Raw genomic sequence first — 21,407 nt, 5'->3', positions numbered from 1 at the left:
TGTGCCCCTTTCTTAGCTGTGTTGCAGACTCTGGGGCCTTTCAGAACAGGTGTATATTCACTGAGCTCATGTGACAGATCATGTGACACTTAATTAAAGTCCACCTATGTGCCATCTAACTAATTATGTGACTTCTGAAGGTAACTGATTGCACCAGATCTTATTTAGGGRCTTCATAGCAAAGGGGGTGAATACATCTGCATGCACCACTTTGCTGTTTAATTATTATTTWTATTTTTTTAACAAGATTTTTTTTTCATTTCACTTCACAAATTGGCTGAAATCTTGATCATTGATAGTCAGTGAACGTCTACTCCCCATACCCGCAGCCTGGGTGCGGGTATGAGTGTTACTGCACAGCTATTTTCAAGTCTCTCCAGAGATGTTTGATCGGTTCAAATCCGGGCTCTGGCTGGGCAACTCAAGGACATTCAGAGACTTGTCCCGAAGCCACTCCTGCGTTAGCTTGGCTGTGTTGTTGTCCTGTTGGAAGGTGAACTTTCACACCCAGTCTGAGGTCATTGCATTCAGGCCAAGAGGTCAGTCTTGTTTCATCAGACCAGAGAATCTTGTTTCAATTTGGTCCCTCAGGGACCCTGTTTAGAGTTCCTGTAGGCTATCTAGGACTTAAAAATAATTAAATCAAATTGTATTTGTCGCATGTGCTGAATACAACAGGAGTAGACCTTGAGGTGAAATGCTTACTTACAAGCCCTTAATTAACCAAGTTTAAGAAAAAAAAGTGTTCAGTGAAAACTAGAAAATTAAAGTARCAAATAATTGAACAGCAGCAGTAAAAATAACAACAGTGAGGCTATATACAGGGGGTACCAATACAGAGTCAATGTGCGGGGTCACCGGTTAGTTGATGTAATTGAGGTAATATGTACATTTAGGTAGAGATAAGCATAGATAATATACAGAGAGTAGCAGCAGAGTAAATGAGGGGCATGGTAAGCCCTTTGATTAGCTGTTCATGAGTCTTATGGCTTTGGGGTAGAAGCTGTTAATGTCTGGGAACGGGGTTCCGCTACAGCCAATGAAATTGCAGGGCGCCAAATTCAATCAACAGAAATCTCATAATTCAAATTTCCCAAACATACAAGTATTAGACACAATTTTAAAGATAACCTTCTCGTTAATCCAACCACAGTGTCAGATTTCAAAAAGGCTTGTCGGCGAAAGCAGAACATATCATTATGTTAGGTCAGCAACTAGTCACAGAAAGCATATACAGCCCTTTTCCAACCAAAGAGAGGAGTCACAAAAAGCAGAAATAGAGATAAATGAATCACTAACCTTTGATATTCTTCCTCAGATGACACTCCCAGGACAACATGTTACACAATACATGTATGTTTTGTTCGATCAAGTTCATATTTATGTCCAAAAACCTCAGTTTACATTTGGCTTTGCCTCCAAAACATCCCGTGAATTTGCACAGAGCCACATCAAATCACAGAAATAGTCATAATAAACATTGATAAAAGATACAAGTGTTATTCACAGAATTAAAGATATGCTTCCTCCTTAATGCAACCGCTGTGTCAGATTTCAAAACAACTTTACGGAAAAAGCATACCATGCAATAATCTGAGTACGGCGCTCAGACAACAAATCAAGCCAAACAGATATCTGCCATGTTGGAGTCAACAGAAGTCAGAAATAGCATTATAAATATTTCACTTACATTTGATGATCTTCATCAGAATGCACTCCCAGGAATCCCAGTTCCACAATAAATGTTTGATTTGTTCGATAAAGTGGACATAAAGATGAACTTTATCGAACAAAACTAACATTATTGTGGAACTGGGATTCCTGGGAGTGCATTCCGATGAAGATCATCAAAGGTAAGTGAATATTATATAACTCTATTTCTGACTTTTGTTGACTCCACAACATGGCGGTATCTGTCTGTCTGTTTTGGTGGCTGAGGGGGGCGCTTTCTCACTTTGTAAAAAAATCGTTCCCAAATTAAACTGCCTCGTACTCAATTCTTGCTCGTACAATATGCTATTATTATTACTATTGGATAGAAAACACTCTCTAGTTTCTAAAACCATTTGAATTATATCTGTGAGTAAAACATAACTCATTTTGCAGCAAACTTCCTGTCAGGAAGTGAGAAATCTGAAATCGGGGGCTCTGTTCCAGGGTCAGCCTATCAATTTGCCATGGAATCTATGGGTCTACATGCACGTGCATACGCCTTCCACTAGATGTCAGTAGGCAGTGAGAGTTGGAATGGGGTGTACCACTCTTTCCTTTATTCTGCATGGCGCGAAGGGACCCCTGGATTGCGTTCTGAAAAGCTTTCGTTATAGGCGTTAGATATATCCCGGCTCTGATTTTATTTGATATATGTGTTAAAAACATCATCAACTAGTTATATTAAAACCGACTTATATCAGTTATATCAGTTTATTCCGATTTTCGGTATTTTCTTTGTTATGCGTTCTGGTGAGTTGGACACTTCTGCCGCATGGCTAGCATTTGCTAGCGTTCTACAGATGAAGAGCGCATTCTACAACCAAACAACGATTATTCTGGACAAAGGACCCCTTGTACAAGATTCTGATGGAAGATCATCAAAAGTAGGAACAATTTATGATGTTATTTCGTATTTCTGTCGAAAATGTTTAGACGTATATTCCGCCCAGATTTCGGGCGCTGTCTCGCTATACGGTAAGCTGTAATGTCGTACTAAAGTTATTTTTAAAAATCTAACACAGCGGTTGCATTAAGAACTAGTGTATCTTTCATTTGCTGTCAACCTGTATTTTTAGTAAGGTTTATGATTAGTTATTTGATTAGATGATGTGAGTGTCAGAAATATATCCAGATTATTTTGTGCAGTTTGGCTACGTATTCACATTGTCAACCACGAATTGTACCGCTAAATATGCACATTTTCTAACAAACCATAATTGTATTGTGTAATATGATGTTATAGGACTGTCATCTGATGAATTTGAGAAGGTTAGTGAAAAAATGTATATATTTTGCTGGTTTATTCGCTATCGCAACGTGCCTTGAAGAATGCGGTTGTGTGGTAGGCTATTGTAGTAAGCTAATATAAGGCTATATTGTGTTTTCGCTGTAAACACTTAAAAAATCTGAAATATTGGCTGGATTCACAAGATGTTTGTCTTTCATTTGCTGTACACCTTGTATTTTTCATAAATGTTTTATGATGGAGTATTTAGGTATTTCACGTTGGTTTCTGTAGTTATTCTAGCTGCTTTGAGATTTTGTGATGGTGGCTGCAATGTAAAACTATGATTTATACCTGAAATATGCACATTTTTCGAACACAACATATGCTATACAATAAAACTGTTATAAGACTGTCATCTGATGAAGTTGTTTCTTGGTTAGTGACTATTTATATCTTTATTTGGTCGAATTGTTGATAATACCTATGCAGTAAAAAAATGGTGAAAATATGCGGTTGGGTCTTTTGCTATCGTGGTTAGCTAATAGAAATACATATTGTTTTTCCCTGTAAAACATTTTAAAAACCGGAAATGATGGCTGGATTCACAAGATGTGTATCTTTCATCTGGTGTCTTGGACTTGTGATTTCATGATATTTAGATGCTATTATTTACTTGTGGCGCTATGCTAGGCTATGCTAGTCAGCTTTTTTACTGATGAGGGTGTACAGCAAATGAAAGATAAACATCTTTGATGTCCAGTGTTTTACAGCGAAAACACAATATAGCATTATATTAGCTTACACAATAGCCAAACACACAAATGCATTTATTAGCAGCAAAAATGTAGCGATCGCAAAAACCAGCAAAAGATAAAAATTAATCACTAACCTTGACCAACTTCATCAGATGACAGTCTTATAACATCAGGTTATACAATACACTTATGTTTTGTTCAAAAATGTGCATATTTAGAGCTGCAAACCGTGGTTATACATTGTGAATATGTAGCATCGATTCACCAGAATGTCCGGAGCTATTTTGGACACTCACCTAATCTGACCAAAGAACTCATCATAAACTTTACTAAAAAATACATGTTGGCAGCAAATGAAAGATACACTGGTTCTTAATGCAACCGCCGTGTTAGATTTTTAAAATAACTTTAGCATAACAAACAGCTTGCGTAATTGCGAGACAGCGCCCGCCAAAACGGCAGAGAATAGGAATCAACATTTTCCACAGAATAAAAAATAACATCATAAATTGTTCTTACTTTTGCTGAGCTTCCATCAGAATCTTGTACAAGGAGTCCTATGTCCAGAATAAATCGTTGTTTGGTTTTAGAATGTCCTTTTCCCTGTCGAATTAGCAACCTTAGCTAGCCATGTGGCGCGAACATGCCCATCTTCTCTTGACGCAAAGAAAGGAAAATTCCAAAGTCCCAATAAACGTTGAATAAACTGATACAACTCGGTTGAAAAAAACTACTTTATGATGTTATTATCCATTTATCAAATAAAATCAGAGCCGGAGATATCCGCCGTGTATACCGAACGCTTTTCGAAGCCAATGTCGACGTACTTCGCGCGCCCAGAGAAGAACAAAGACATTTCCAGACCTGCCACTCCAAGAGCTCTTGTTCGACCTCAGATCAAGCTAGACACCCCATTCAACTGCCTGTTGACATCTAGTGGAAGGCGTATGAAGTGCATGCATATCGATAAATATTAGGCAATTGAATAGGCAGGCCCTGGAACAGAGCATCGTTTTCAGATTTTTCACTTCCTATATGGAAGTTTACTGCAAAATGAGTTCTGTTTTACTCACAGATATAATTCAAACAGTTTTAGAAACTTGAAGAGTGTTTTCTATCCAATAGTAATAATAATATGCATATTGTACGATCTAGAATAGAGTACGAGGCAGTTTAATATGGGCACGATTTTTTCCAAAGTGAAAACAGCGCCCCCVTATTGACAAGAAGTTATATCATGTTAAAGGTAATCTTGTTGTTAATCCCACTAAAGTGTCCGATTTCAAATATGCTTTTCAGCGAAAGCACTACAAACGATTATGTTAGGTCACCACCAAACCACAATAAGCACAGCCATTTTTCCAGCGAACCCCAAGCTAGGATATTGTAGGAAGGGGCTTGACCCATGAGCTCCTCGCGTCCGACAAGCTGGGATCACGGGAAGCAGTTGCTTAGCGGTGGCCATGTGGTATGGGAGTATTTTCCTATTGTACAGGTCCCTTCCAGGGTCCTGGCCACCCAAGGGAGCCAGCCACTTGATACCAAGTCTGGCCGTGGCTCGCTTGCTAAAGTCGAGGAGCCCGAACTCCAAGCAAGGGAGATTTGCGGCTCCTCCATCTTGTGGGCAGGGAGACCTAGGGCCAAGAGATGGGAAGAGTGGTGTCTTAGCCCTCCATCTCAGTCTCAAAGTTTAGAAGACCCACAAGATGAATCTCGTCGTCATCCTCTTCATCCCCTAGCTCGCCTTCTCCTGACACTATGTCATCAGACAGTGAGGGGAGGGAATCATAGCCTCGCCCCAGCTCAGTTGAAGGGGCTTGAGTCTCAACCTCGGCCAGTGGCTGAGAGGTGAGGTTAGGGCTAGAGATAGGGGAGTGTTTTAGCCTCATTCTAAAAACTGCCGTAGACAGCAATTTACAATGCTTACAGGACTCAGGGTTGTCGAGTGCTTCCTGAGCATGTTCCCTTCCCAGGCAATTGATGCATAGAAGGTGAAACTCCTTCCCCGCAATCATGGAACCGCAAGCGCAAGAACGTGGGGGTTTGAGTGCTTTGCTAGGCTCGTCTTGGGATGGAACAGCAGTGGCCACTATATAGAACAGGGCTAAGCTGAGATGCCTGTTGAAAAAACAATGTGTAAGCCCTGGGCTTTAGATAGGCTTAAGCTAGCTAGTAAAAGCCTCACGTCTAATGCTAGTTACGGTGTACACAGTGAGAGTAGTGTGTTAACTAGCTTGCAGCTACCTCTTGGCTAAGGCATGCTGTAGCTAGCACCGTACTGGCAGAAGGGAACGGTGTGGGAGCAGTTCAACCTCAGGTAGGTATTCTCTCAAGACCATAGAGGCGTGAGGCTAACCAGTTGGTCTAGTTAACACAAACGAGTAAACATARGTTAAGTTAGATGAGAGAAGGGAGCTGGCATTATTACTGTGTTGTAGGTAATAATGCTGGTGTGGTTAGCTTGCTTTCCAGCTAGCTAGCCAGGTTAGCTGAAGAGCTTTGTGGCATAAGCTAGCCCTTTGTTAKTCTGAATAGCTAGCTTTGCAGCTGTCTAGCCGAGTTAGCTAAAGCCTTGCGGAGTGGGCTAACCTAGGCTAAAAGAGTCTTGGTAGCTAGCTGTGTGACACTAGCTATAACCAGAGACTGAAGTAGTAGAAATTTAATTCTACTCGAAACAAAACTTTCCTTTCGGTCAGTCCTCAACACTACCAACAGGAGCTGAGGTCCTATGTTCGGTGGCCTCACGGTTCACCTGAGAACAGTTCAGTATGAAGACAGGGAATTTAGTTGTGCTGAGGAGACCTTCAGTGAGCGTAGTCTCTTCAGCAAGGAAGAGAGGTGAGAATGACTGGGTGAGTGGCTCCTTATAGGAAGGAGAGGGGCTCACCTCACTCGCCACTCAACCTGTCGTCTCCAACAGATGCTGTGATTGGATACTTCGAGCCAGTGATCAGCCCCCGAGCAAATCCCATAGTGACACATCAAAACAAGTATTAGAAATGGAAACTACATTTTCCTCCTTAAAAATGTATTTCCGACAGCCAATCACATATTGCTTTCAATATGACATAAACATTGTTGGATTCCACTCATATATTCTACCATTAATATGGTAATCTATCAAAATAATGTTTAAAAACAACTTTATTATTTACATTTTATCTTGCAGCAATGTCAGTATATACTTTGAGATGACCCCTCTCCTGTTCACTTTTGACTACAATTTATGGGAAGTAAAGTTATTTTGCAGGAGACATTTTTGTGTCGACAAATGTCAAAGAAGATACACTTTGGGGAGTATTAGGTGTTACCAACTATTCATAAATAGTTGAAATACTATAAGTAAGTATGTTATCGTTTTTTTACTTTAGAAACATTTACAAGCATTGTTAAGCTTTACAATTCAAAGACATTTTAACATTTATAATTATTTATGAAGCATTTCTAAATGTATGAGTTGTATGGCTTCCTCTTACCATATTTGGGTGAATTACAGTACCTGAGAGATGAGACAAACTTAGAGCCTGTTGCTTGGAAACTGCCCCACAGTGCTGTGACAGGTGTACCTAATAAAAGGTGGTGGTATTATTTGTCTGGCTACGGTTGTAGGATGGTGTGTCAGACAAGGTGATCTGGACACACCTGATCTGGATCTGGATCAGAACTTCTCACTTTCTCACTCTCTGTCAATGGTGTGAGATGTTAGAATAAGGCTTATATATTTATGTAGCAGGGGGTAATATACTAAGTCTATGTATACAAGATTATTCATTACCAAATATACTTTAATCTTTGTTTACTTGAGGTTGGGTAAGAAATCTGGTTTCTTTGCATTTAAGATAACATTTTACTTGATTAACATTTATTTAAATTGCCATCTTACAGCACTTCTTTGATATCATGCTTAATGTGGGAATGAACATTGCAATTGTATAGCTAAATTGTGTATGATTCGTACTATTATCTATTGATTCTATTGATTCTTGTTTCTCCTCCAGATTCTCTGCACCTCAGATGGAGAACCATACATACAGTGAGCACGTTCTCCAGCTGGAGGGGTTGAAGGTCACAAACCAGTCCTCTTACCCTGCTTTTATTTTCATCCTCATCATCTATATCTTTACTATGGTGGCCAATATCAGCCTTACAGTGCTCATCTCCATGGAGAGGATCCTGCACCAGCCCATGTACATCCTCCTCTGCAACATGCATCTCAATGATGCTCTCAATATCACCACCATCATACCTCGAGTGCTGAGTGACATTTTAAAAGCAAGTGCAGACAGATATATAACCTACGTTGAATGTGCCACCCAAGCGTTCTTTGGTCACTTTTTTGCTGCGAATGCACATACAATACTAATGATCATGGCCTTTGACAGGTATATGGCCATATGCAACCCTCTGCGATACGCCACCATCATGAACAACAAAATGCTAGTGAAGCTGTGTGTGTCTGCCTGGGGAGCGTCGTTTGTCTTTGTGGGGGTCCTTATAAGCCTCTCGATCCGCTTATCACGCTGCAGGTCACAAGTCATCAACCCTTTCTGCGACAACCCATCATTATTCAAACTCTCCTGTGACAACGTGTTCATCAACCAAATATATGGTCTCTTTTACACCGCTTTATTCCTTATTGCCTCCATGGGGAGTGTAGCTCTGACATACATTAGCATCGCCATAGTGTGTGTGAGAAGTAAGAGCAAGTTGCTAAACAGCAAGGCCCTGCAGACCTGCTCTACACACCTGGCTGTATACATCATTATGCTGATGACAGGTTTCGTCATTGTCTTTCTTCATCGGTACCCACAGTGGTCAAACCACAGGGCAGTGGCGTCCATTATGTTTCACTTGGTTCCACCTTGCCTCAACCCCATTATCTATGGGCTACAGTCCAAAGACATCCGGACATTAGTGGTGAAAATGATCAAGTCTAAGACAGTTTCTCTTTAGATAACATTTGTGTAAAGGTTATGTTTTCCCCTATTGAAATGCAGTTTGTGAACTAGGAAGGACAATGTTAACAAATGTACAAAATTATATTATACTATGCATGAGTTATAGTACACGTTTCATCCCACTATTGTTTTGAACCATCTTTTGAAGACTGATTTCAGACTGAACGTTCTACTCAATACAGTACATTCTCAATTGGCAATAGGGTAGCAAAATTCCAAGTATTCTCCCCCAAAATTCCCTGGCTTTCCAGATATCCTGGTTGGAGGATTCCGGATTTCAGCTTATGCCATCCTGATTTCGGGAATCTTCGAAACAAGATTTATGGAAAACCAGGGACATTTTTGAAAGATACCGGAATTTTGCTGATGAAGATTTAGTCAAAAGTGCATTATAGTGGCTTGGAAAAACAATGACATTTCTAAAGGAGACATATCATTTGTKGGAAAACCTTTTGTCCTCATGGTGATGTCGTCAGATTTAATTTAATTGTAGTATAACATTAGCTAACTAGCTAAGATTGAGGGAAGAGCACTGGATTTTAGCTAGCTAACATTAGCATTGCTAGTTTACAATTGGCTCATTCATCCCCCTCCTCTCCCCTGTAACTATTCCCCAGGTCGTTGCTGCAAATGAGAACGTGTTCTCAGTCAACTTACCTGGTAAAATAACGGATAAAAAAATAAAACAAATAAAACAAAAACGACTAACTATGCCAGCTAAATGGCAACATTTCCATCTGTCAGATATATTGCAATTAATCTGACAACATCATAATGATGACAAACTTGTTTCCTACTAATTATTTGCCTAATTTAGCAAGCCACTTTGTAATTTAGACTAACCAATCATTAGCCCTGTTAATTATGACTGGGCACCACTCGACTTCCAGGAGCAACTATGGCTGAAACATCTTCAGAACGCTCATAACAATGGTGTGACACAACCGAGTGATGGTGGTGCAATCAATGAATGTTATATTATTCATTACTGTCGATATAGAGATCATTGCACATAATACACTAATTATTCTATTTCATTTATATGTTTTACAAATATTTTTTAGGGGTAAAAACAGTTTTAGTTATTTATCTCATGGCAATGTCAGTATACACACTGAGCCGTCACATCTGCTGTTCACTTTGGAATGTATTGTACTATACATGGGTGGCGCAGTGGTCTAGGGCACTGCATCGCAGTGCTAGCTGTGCCACCAGAGTCTCTGGGTTCGCGCCCAGGCTGGGCTGGGTTCGCGCCCAGGCTCTGTCGCAGCCGGCCGCAACCGGGAGTTCCGTGGGGCGACGCACAATTGGCATAGCGTCGTCCGKGTTAGGGAGGGTTTGGCCGGTAGGGATATCCTTGTCTCAGTATGTAAAAATGTAATAAAATGTATGCACTCTACTGTAAGTCGCTCTGGATAAGAGCGTCTGCTCTTGGCCGGTAGGGATATCCTTGTCCCAGTATGTAAAAAATGTAATAAAATGTAAGTCGCTCTGGATAAGAGCGTCTGCTAAATGACTAAAATGTAAAATGTAAAAATGTACTATGCAGGTTTGCAAGTTATTTACAGTTGAAGTCGGAAGTTTACATACACTTAGGTTGGAGTCATTAAAACTAATTTTTCAACCACTCCACAAATTACTTGTTAACAAACTATCGTTTTGGCAAGTCGGTTAGGACATCTACTTTGTGCACGACACAAGTAATTTTTCCAACAATTGTTTACAGACAGATTATTTCACTTATAATTCACTGTATCACAATTCCAGTGGTTTATCACAAAGCCAAAACAGGTTTTTCGAATTTTAGAATTGAGCTCAGGTGCATCTTGTTTCCATTGATCATCCTTGAGATGTTTCTACAACTTGATTGGAGTCCACCTGTGGTAAATTCAATTGATTGGACATGATTTAGAAAGGCACACATCTGTCTATATAAGGTCCCACAGTTGACAGTGCATGTCAGAGCAAAAACCAAGCCATGAGGTTGAAGGAATTTTCCATAGAGCTCAGAGACAAGATTGTGTCGAGGCACAGATCTGGGGAAGGGTACCAAAAATGTCTGCAGCATTGAAGGTCCCCAAGAACACTGTGGCCTCCATCATTCTTAAATTGAAGAAGTTCAGAACCACCAAGACTATTCCTAGAGCTGGCCGCCCGGCCAAACTGAGCAATCGGGGGAGAAGGGCCTTGGTCAGGGGGGGAGAAGGGCCTTGGTCAGGGGGGGTGACCAAGAACCCGATGGCCACTCTGACAGAACTCTAGAGTTCCTCTGTGGAGATGGGAGAACCTTCCAAAAGGACAACCATCACAGCAGCACTCCCCCAATCAGGCCTTTATGGCAGAGTGGCCRGACAGGAGCCACTCCTCAGTAAAAGACACATGACAGCCCGCTTGGAGTTTGCCAAAAGGTACTGTCGTGTCTTTGGCTATGCCGGATTAAGTGATATGAAATGCTATTCTATAAAATCCTTTCTCTGTAATTAATAGTACCTGATTAAGCTAATCATGTAAATGTAATTAACTAGAAAGTCGGGGCACCACGAAAGTGTTTATAGAGCTGTTATCTTCCGAATAAACTCTTAAAGACCTAGTAATATTTTACATCAATAGCAGTCAAAATTAATCGTCACCTTATTTCAGTCTCATCTGAACATCGTAGAATTCTTGGTTATCTTCATGAACCCTGGCTAACAAGTTGAATCAGGAATACAAAATTGGGTTTAATTATTTATTTACTAAATACCTGTCACGTTCTGACCTTTATTTCCTTTGTTTTGTCTTTATTTAGTATGGTCAGGGCGTGAGTTGGGGTGGGCAGTCTGTGTGTTTTTCTATGTTGGGGTTTTGAGTTCGGCCTGGTATGGTTCTCAATCAGAGGCGGCTGTCAATCGTTGTCCCTGATTGAGAATCATACTTAGGTAGCCTGGGTTTCCCTTTTGGTTTGTGGGTGTTTGTTTCCGTGTGAGTGGTTGTTGCCACACGGTACTGTTTCGGTTTCGTTCATGTTCACATTTATTGTTTTGTATTTCGTAGTGTTTATGTTTTAAAATAAACGTTACCACGCTGCGCATTGGTCTTCCGATCCTTCAAACTTCTCTTCCTCAGATGAGGAGGACAGCCGTTACAATACCTAACTAATCACACAGAATTATATATACACAGAATGAATCATRCATTGATTACAAATTATGTCATAAAGGAAAACGTCCCTCGCGGACGGAACAGATATGACAGCTGGTTACACAAAGAATGGGGGTTGGGTTTGAGTGAAAGAGCGGGAAAACTTGAGGAACAAAGGGAGAAGCTATGTCTCTATCGGGCCGTAGGCAGCTACTCTATCGTAAATACAGAATCTTATGCATTCTAAATTACCGGCCATTTGGAAGAGGAAAATGCAATAAATATTTAAAGCTGCGCTTCAATAGGTTGGTGGTAGATGGAACGCCTTGTTTCCCAACAGAGTCCTTTGTCCTTTGAAGAGTGTCTCTGGTGGTGAACGGGATACGTTGTAGTGTCGTCGTTGTGTGGTAGATGGGATACTCTGTCCGTCCTTTCCTAGCCCACGTTTACAGCRGCCGCTGCTAACTCAACGGCTAGGAGGTATCACTTCTTTAGCGAATAAGAGTTCAAAGTTCATACCATTCACAACCAAAGCTCATGCTGAGGTTGGCTTCATTCTGTAGTTATTATCTGAATCCTTCTGACATCGGACCGTCGTCCTAATGTACCCGGAACCGAAGGTTACATTTGTTATCAAGGGCTTATATAGTGGAGGGAGAGAAGGGTATGTTTCATAGTTTATAACTCATGTCTCTTCACAGGGGCGGGCCACTGATTGAGCAGAGCTCTAATCTTATGAAAACCCAATTCTCTCATTTGTAAGCTAAAATTAAATTTAATGTTTTCACAAATAGTTTCATTTAAATTGCACAACTATTCCATGTGAATCTGATAACTATAACTTGTAGACTTTCCCAGATACAGTTTGTCATCCTGTCATCAGTCATAATGTCTCAGATGACAACCGAACTGACATCACATTCATTAAGTACCAACGCATATTTTCAACTGGTTCTATTACCGAAATATGGTTCCTTTCCCCCCACTTGTTTGATGTTCCCAGACTCTCTATGTTTAACAAAGGCTATTCAAAAGTCCTTCAGTAGAGTCCGAGAGAAAGGGAAGGGAGAAAGGTATTTATGGGAGGGTCATAAACCTTACCCACAGGCCAACGTCATGACAGTARGGAAACTATTTTTGAGTGGAACGTCTATTTCACATCGAAATCACCAACTTGCTGCTAAAGTTTGTTGCAGTTACCCAACATAGTGAACATTGCAATGACCAAATGAATTTTACCAATAATGTATATTTTTCGCAAACTTAATGTGTTTGTCATTTGCAATCACTCATGCAGGATTTTAGTAGTAGAACTAAACTCCTCCTTCTCACCCTTGTATCCTGCATCCTTCCTGCCAAAGATCTCTTTCAGATAGGAACACCTATGTGAGAATGCTATTCATTGACTACAGCTCAGTGTTCAATACCATAGTGCCCTCAAAGCTCATCACTAAGCTAAGGACCCTGGAACTGAACACCTCCCTCTGCAACTGGATCCTGGACTTCCTGACGGGCCGCCCCCAGTTGGTAAGGGTAGGTAACAACACATCTACCACGCTGATCCTCAACACGGAGGCCCCTCAGGGGTGCATGCTCAGTTTATTTTTACTTTTAGTAAATACTTTCTTAACTTTTTTTTCTTCTTAAAACTGCATTGTTGTTTAAGGGCTTGTAAGTAAGCATTTCACTGTACGGTCTACACCTGTTTTATTAAGCGCAAGTGACAAATAACTTGAGTTTATTTGATTTTGAACAAGTTATTTCCAAAAGTTTCTTGATGAAGTGAGCAGCCTGCTGTTTACAATGAGAATTGGGCCATTTTGATATATTCACCCAAAATGGTAGGTGTGCTAGTATTATAATTGTACTAATATCAACACAAACAGGGTTCAGTACAGTTAATCTGTGCAATTTGATCAAATAAAGCAATTTGGAGAACCTGACACAGGACAGAGCATTCACTTGTAACTAATCCTCATTTTCACCATCTGTACACCATGCGAATTAGGCCATTTTGACCCATTCCTCTAAGATGTTTGGTGTGCTGTCATTATAATACAGGGGCGCAACTTTCACTGGGCATGGGTGAAAGTTGACCCCCCCACACACATTCTAAAATTGCATTTTTGTCACTCCCAGTTGTAACATTGCACTACAGAAAACTCAGCGGCGGTGTGCTTTAGGACCATGCGGACGCCTGAGCGGTCGGGTAGGCTGTTTTCTGGTTTGAGACGGCTGGATATAGGACTGCACAGACACCACAGAGCATGTAGACAGGCTGTGTGACGGCAAAGTTTCTGAAAGGCTAGTGTATAGGACCAGCACGGGAGAGATGAACAGAGGCAGCTGCTGTCAGTGTTGTGCTTTTAGTCCAAGTTGTAAAAGCAAGGAGAGCAGAGACTGGCTACTCTTTAGTTGACTGATCTAGCTGGCAAGGTAACTGCTGTTTCACAGAAAGAAGAAGAAAAAATATTTCCAGTGCTGAGCTAGTAGTGTAACTGAAATGTTATGTTCGCTAATGTTTCACCCCCTTCGGCTGAAGTGAATGAACTACTAGCAGCTAGTTTGCTAGCTAGTAGCTACCATAGCCAGTTCAGCTCTAGCTAGCCTCTACCTATCTGTCAGGTAGCAGTATCTAGCAGCTSTTGTGTGTATGGAAATGTTTTGTCCCGTTTCAACAGAAGTACATTTGATGATGTACCATTAGTTAGCAGAGCTAGCCAACTAAAATTAGCTTTTMTTTTTGCATGTCATTGCATAACACTATGCTCATCATGTCTTAGCAGGWCAGGTTCCCCTGCAGGGTCAGACAGCCAGGGAAGACCAGTCTACAGTGCTCAGGAACATTTTGCTGTATATTATAAAAATCAGTGAATGGATACAAAGTTCCATATTGAGTTGATGGGTAGGCTACAGTCTGGGATCTGGGAATAATGGTMATTTCAATTGTTGAACCATTGATTCTAATCATGGATAATATCATGTATAAATGTACACCAATGTCATTCTTTGTCATGCCACATCTGAGCAGGATCATATGGTGATAGGGGTCTCATCAGGGTCAGGCAGCCAGGGAAGACCAGTCTGTGATGGAGCTGAGGTGAATTTTTCTCTATTCTCTATAACACTATTTTCTCTGTGCGACTAACACTGGACAAGCAAGACGTTTCAAAGATTGATACTATTTAAGGCAGTCTGACAAACCTCTAAAGTTGATTTCCAAACTGTATCAAAGGTTGATCGAGGCTTTTCCTGATGACACTTTTAAACTCGGACAAAACAGAGATGCTTGTTGTAGGTCCCAAGAAACATGTGCTGCAGTAGTTTGTGTTGGGGGGCTAGGGTCAGTTTGTTATATCTGGAGTACTTCTCCTGTCTTATCTGGTGTCCTGTGTGAATTTAAGTATGCTCTCTCTAATTCTCTCTTTCTTTCTCTCTCTCGGAGGACCTGAGCCCTAGGACCATGCCTCAGGACTACCTGGCATGATGACTCCTTGCTGTCCCCAGTCCACCTGGCCGTGCTGCTGCTCCAGTTTCAACTGTTCTGCCTGCGGCTATGGAACCCTGACCTGTTCTCCGGACGTGCTACCTGTCCCAGACCTGCTGTTTTCAACTCTCTAGAGACCGCAGGAGCGGTAGCGATACTCTTAATGATCGCTTATGAAAAGCCAACTGACATTTACACCTGAGGTGCTGACTTGCTGCACCATCGACAACTACTGTGATTATTATTATTTGACCATGCTGGTCATTTATGAACATTTGAACATCTTGGCCATGTTCTGTTATAATTTCCACCCGGCACAGCCAGAAGAGGACTGGCCACCCCTCATAGCCTGGTTCCTCTCTAGTTTTCTTCATAGGTTTTTTTCTTTCTAGGGAGTTTTTCCTAGCCACCGTGCTTCTACAGCTGCATTGCTTGCTGTTTGTGGTTTTAGGCTGGGTTTCTGTACAGCACTTTGAGATATCAGCTGATATAAGAAGGGCTATATAAATACATTTGATTTGATTTGATGACACAAAACATGTAAAACAAAAATGTGAGGAAGACCTGGGAGACGTTATTGATACTGATGAATGCATAAAGATATGTTAGAGTGCTCTGTCATGTTCATATAATCTCAGAAATAAATGACTGCAGTTTTAGACCATCCATAGAATGTACTATATGCCAGTAAAACTGAATATCATGCACTCAGAAATGTCATTATTCTGCTGGAGGTGTAAAACACAAAACGGGACATATTTGCATATGATATGGTCTTGTGAAGAGTATGTTCTTCTATCTCAGCATGTCTACAGATTCTACCTTCTCCCTGTTTTTGTTTGCTTGGAAATGTTGATACTGGAGACTGTTATCAGAAGAAACTGTGTAACCTAGCATTTATAGTTGCTAAGAAATTCATTGCCATTAATTGGAAGGTTGGTTATCCTCCCACAATGGATGGAAGAAATGCCAAGTTATGTATCACTTGATTTGATTCATTACAAGATTAATGGCATGTAATGTGCAACTTTCATAAGTTCTGGATGCCTTATATGGAATACAGAACGACAAAAGGAGTGTGTGTTGAAAACATGCCCACATCAGGGGAGATAACTATTTAGGCAATCCCTAGCTGCTGGGCTGCTCAGTCCTGGCCCTGGGGGTCAGACATACTGTTGGTTGTCACTTTGGCCTTGGCCTAACACACCTGAAACCAATAATGAATGTTTCACTAAGTTCCGTCTTTAAAGGTAGATATGACGTAGATGCCGAAAGTAAACAGCTGAGTGGGTCAATTTCCACAACTACTAAGAGCTTTGAAGTGGGAGGTTCAACTTCTCAGTTGTTTTGGTCCCTTATCTTATGTACCACGTAACTGTGTGAAGCAAACTCGTGCAGATGCGCAGATACTCTGTGGGAGAGCGAAGTCTTGCATCTTGCTCGTCGCAATATCTGTGATGCTGCAATGTCACTTCGCTGAGAATACCTTTAAATAAAAGGTTAAAATCAAGGTCATGTGACATGATAAACCAAAACACGGGCCTATATATGAGTCACAGAGAGGGCAGTATAGACTTTTGTAATTATTAATTGAGGAACCAGGTGAGGAGGGACACAATCTTGTCATGTAGCATCAATTCCCTGTTAGTGAGCATTTCTCATTTGCCAAGATAATCCATCCACCTGACAGGTGTGGCATATCAAGAAGCTGATTAAACAGCATGATCATTACACAGGTGCACCTTGTGCTGGTGACAATAAAAGGCCACTCAAAATTTTTGTCACACAACACAATGCCACAGATGTCTCAAGTTGAGAGAGCGTGCAATTGGCATGCTGACTGCAGGAATGTCCACCAGAGCTGTTGCCAGATAATTTAATGTTAATTTCTCTACCATAAGCCGCCTCCAACATCGTTTGAGAATTTGGCAGTACATCCAACCGACCTCACAACTGCAGACCACGTGTAACCACGCTAGCCCAGAACCYCCACATCCGGCTTCTTCACCTGCGGGATCGTCTAAGACCAGCAACCCGGACAGCTGATGAAAGTTAGGGTTTGCACAACCAAAGAATTTCTCCACAAACTGTCAGAAACCATCTCAGCAAAGCTCATCTGCATGCTTGTCATCATCACCAGGGTCTTGACCTGACTGCAGTTCGGGGTCATAACCAAATTCAGTGGACAAATGCTCACCTTCAATGGCCTCTGGCACGCTGGAGAAGTGTGCTCTTCACGGATGAATCCCGGTTTCAACTGTACCGGGTCGATGGCAGACGGCATGTATGTTGTCGTGTGGGTGAGCGGTTTTCCGATGTCAATGTTGTGAACAGAGTTCCCAAGGTGGTGATGGGGTTTGGTATGGGCAGGCGTAAGCTACGGACAACTAACACAATTGCATTTTATTGATGGCAATTTAAATGCACAGAGATACGAGACGAGATCCTAAGGCCCATTGTTGTGCAATTAATCCGCTGCCATCACCTCATGTTTCAGCATGATAATGCACGGTCCCATGTCGCAAGCATCTGAAAATATCCCAGTTATTCCATGGCCTGCATACTCACCAGACATGTCACCCATTGAGCATATGTGGGATGCCCTGGATTGACGTATACGACAGCGTGTTCCAGTTCCCGCCAATATCCAAATACTGACTGGTTTTCTGATCCATGTCCTTACCATTTTTTTACGATATCTGTGACCAACAGATTCATATCTGTATTCCGAGTCGTGAAAACCATAGATTATGGCCTAATGAATTTTAATTTCAATTGACTGATTACCTTTTATGAACTGGAGGGGTTATCCTCTATTATTGTTTGAACTACATATTGTCGCTTTAATAATGCATTTGAATGTTAACAAAGATGATTTCTAGTTCATTAGTAAGATTACTTTTAACATTTTGAGGAGCAATTTACATGTGGTAGATATGAAACGGGAGGTAAAATATATTTCCGACATTGTTAGCATCACCAGACACAGAATACGGCTTGACCCGGACTAAAAAGTAATTTCCATTCATAATTCATTACGGCTACACGGTGATCAAGTAAGACACTTCCTATTGCTTATGGAGGTGCAGTTTAGCTGAAGGACATGACATGAGCAAAACTGCAGTAGCATGGCGAAAGGAACTCACACATTCTATTTAATCTCAAAGCCCAAATGGACCACATCCCACAGGGTCTTAACTTGTAGCTTTCCTCATTAGCTTCTCCTGGAAATGTGTCACTAGAGTCATGACGTCCATGTTTACATCTTGATTGACAGACTCATCTTCCTGTTGTTGGTTTTGTTGTAAATAAAAGGCTGTGATGTTGTTTGTGCACACAGTCTGGAGGGGTGAAAGAGAACATAGGAATCAACGTGGAACACTGAAAGGAGCTGTGGAAGACTTAATTGCCTATGTTAGTGCTGAACTCCAACTCTTCACATCAAGGACAATTCATATTTTGTTATATAGTGTGGAATGTGGTGATTCTAATGACAAATGTAATGTGTTTTGGTGCACACAATGTTCATACAGTTTTGTTAGTGTAATGTTGGCTAGCTACCTATGATATGTGAACCTTCCAAAACAATATATAGCTTTCTTTGCTGGCTAGCTAGCTATCCAGCTCTCATCTGACTGATGATAGCTAATGTTACAGCTGCAAGCAGGAGTTGGATAGAAAACAAACATTTCTCCAGCCCCATCCCTCAGCTGTTTACCAAATGTTGTGGCGGGGCAGACGGCCCCTCTAAGAAACCCTGTTTATCTGCTACTGATACCACAAACACCAGTAGATTGCTTTTTTAAGCACACCAAATTTGTGTTTTGAAACTGATTCCCCAGGTTTTTACTACTAATCTTTTAAAATTCTCCTCTCAAGGTTCTGAGCTGCCCTCTCACTGGGAAATGGAAAACCGCACATACAATGACCACGTTCTCCTCCTGGAGGGGTTAAAGGTCACTCAACAGTCCACGTACCCTGCCTTCACCCTCCTCCTCATCACCTACATCTTTATCATGGTGGCCAACATCGGACTCATAGTATTGATCTCCATGGAGAGGAGCCTGCACCAGCCCATGTACATTCTCCTCTGCAACCTGCCTCTTAATGACATAGTCGGGGCTACAGCGTTGATACCTCGTCTGTTATGGGACATTTTGACCACAGCTCCTGAGCGATATATCACTTACATAGAGTGTGTCATTCAGGCTTTCTGTGCTCATTTATTTGGTACAACATCACACACCGTTCTCATGATCATGGCCTTTGACAGGTATGTGGCCATCTGCAACCCCCTGCGGTACGCTACCATCATGACAAACAAAATGGTTATCAGGCTGTCTGTGTCTGCCTGGGGGGTGGCCATAGTCTTAGTGGGGATTCTGCTGGGCCTCACCATCCGCCTGTCACGCTGCAGGTCTAACATATTTAACCCTTACTGCGACAACGCCTCCTTATTCAAGCTCTCCTGTGAGAGCGTGCTTATAAATAACATGTACGGTTTCACCTTTACTGTTGTGCTGTTTGTCTCGTCCATAGGCAGCATCAGTCTCACCTATCTCAAGATCGCCATTGTGTGTCTGAGCAGTAAAAACAGCTCTTTAAACAGCAAGGCCCTGACAACCTGCAGCACACACTTACTGGTCTACCTCATTGTGATTGGATTTGGAGTCACCATTATCATCCTCCATCGCTTCCCAAAATATGCAGAACTTGGCCAAATGTGTAGTGTGCTGTTCCCCGTGATCCCTACTTGTCTCAACCCCATAATATATGGTTTACAGACTAAAGAGATTAAACAGAGAATATTTAGAGTGTTTCACAGAGCCAAGGTGGCTGCATGATGTTGTGTTAAATCTTTAACAAAAATATATGATATACAGTGCCTTCAGAGAGTATTCACATCCCTTGACTTTTTCCACATGTTGTTGTGTTACAACAAAGCCTGCATTTAAAATGGATTAAATTGAGACTTTTGTCACTGACCCACACACAATACCCCATAATGTCAAAGTGGAATTATGTTTTTCGAAATATCATCAAATGAATAAAAAAATGTACGCTGAAATGTCTTGAGCCAATAAGTATTCAACACCTTTGTTATGGCAAGCCAAAATAGGTTCAGGAGTAAAAATATGCTTAACAAGTGACATTGGATGAACTAGTGTTTAGCATAATTTCTGAATAACTACCTCATCTCTGAACCCCGCACATACAATTATCTATCAGATCAGCTCTGAAAAAGATCTGTGGTTGGTAAAATGACCAATTAGAAAAAATATCAGAATTGGGCTGCCTGTGTAAACTGTATTGAAATACAATGATGAACTGTATTTTGAAGGGTTATGTTGACATTGGGATTTTTATAGGCAGTTTAAAAATTTAAAATAAATGGGAAGTTAAAACCTTTCAAATATATATATCTGTAAGGTCCCTCAGTCGAGCAGTGAATTTCAAAGACCAGGGAGGTTTTCCAATGCCTCGCAAAGAAGGGCACCAATTGGTAGATGGGTAAAAATAAAAAAGCAGACATTGAATGTCACTTTGAGCATGGTATTAATTACACTTTGGATGGTGTATCAATGCATCAAGGCGTCCTTCCTAAATCAGTTGCCGGAGAGGAAGGAAACCGCTCAGGGATTTCACCATGAGGCCAATGGTGACTTTTAAACAGTTACAGATTTTAATGTCTGTGATAGGAGAAAACTGAGGATGGATCAGGGGCATTGTAGTTACTCCACAATACTTAATTGATAGACGGAAAAGAAGGAARCCTGTGCAGAATAAAAATATTCCAAAACATGCATCATGTTTGCAACAAGACACTAAAGTAATACTGCAGAAAATGTAATAAAGCAATTCACTTTTTGTCCTGAATACAAAGTGCTATGTTTGGGGCAAATCCAATACAACACATTACTGAGTATCACTCTCCATATTTTCAAGCATAGTGGTGGCKGCATCATGTTATTGTAATCGTTGAGGAGTTTTTCAGGATGAAAAAGAAACAGAATGGAGCTAAGCACAGGTAAAATCCTAGAGGGAAACTTTGTTCTGTCTGCTTTCCACCAGACACTGGGAGATTAACTTCTTTGGGGTAGGAGGCAGTATTTTCACGTCCGGATGAAAAGCGTGCCCAGAGTAAA

At 41.1% G+C, this 21,407-nt stretch overlaps 2 protein-coding genes across 2 annotated transcripts; both read left to right on the top strand.

Moving 5' to 3' along the window:
- The first annotated feature begins 7,710 nt into the window (after positions 1 to 7,710).
- LOC111979987 (olfactory receptor 5B12-like) lies at positions 7,711 to 8,649 on the top strand. The gene is made up of 2 exons (XM_024010680.1): positions 7,711 to 8,078; positions 8,196 to 8,649. The coding sequence occupies exons 1-2, from the start codon at positions 7,711 to 7,713 to the stop codon at positions 8,647 to 8,649; spliced, it is 822 nt and encodes a 273-aa protein (XP_023866448.1).
- A 10,497-nt stretch (positions 8,650 to 19,146) lies between these two features.
- Positions 19,147 to 20,199, top strand: LOC111981633 (olfactory receptor 8U1-like). Its single transcript, XM_024013007.2, has one exon. It carries the CDS (start codon positions 19,167 to 19,169, stop codon positions 20,103 to 20,105), a length of 939 nt encoding a protein of 312 aa, XP_023868775.1. The 5' UTR covers positions 19,147 to 19,166; the 3' UTR covers positions 20,106 to 20,199.
- The last annotated feature ends 1,208 nt before the right edge of the window (positions 20,200 to 21,407 follow it).

This window comes from Salvelinus sp. IW2-2015, linkage group LG20 (assembly GCF_002910315.2).
Source record: "Salvelinus sp. IW2-2015 linkage group LG20, ASM291031v2, whole genome shotgun sequence".
In the NCBI taxonomy this organism is placed as follows: Eukaryota; Metazoa; Chordata; class Actinopteri; order Salmoniformes; family Salmonidae; genus Salvelinus; species Salvelinus sp. IW2-2015.
This window is presented reverse-complemented; position numbering and strand designations above follow the sequence as displayed.

What these genes read in the sequence shown, in the direction of transcription:
- LOC111979987 (XM_024010680.1), top strand. Translation starts at nt 7,711, where the DNA reads ATGGAGAACCATACATACAGTGAGCACGTTCTCCAGCTGGAGGGGTTG. An exon ending in ATGATCATGGCCTTTGACAG is followed by an intron (nt 8,079 to 8,195) that starts GTATATGGCCAT and finishes GGTCCTTATAAG; the next exon opens with CCTCTCGATCCGCTTATCAC.
- LOC111981633 (XM_024013007.2), top strand. Translation starts at nt 19,167, where the DNA reads ATGGAAAACCGCACATACAATGACCACGTTCTCCTCCTGGAGGGGTTA.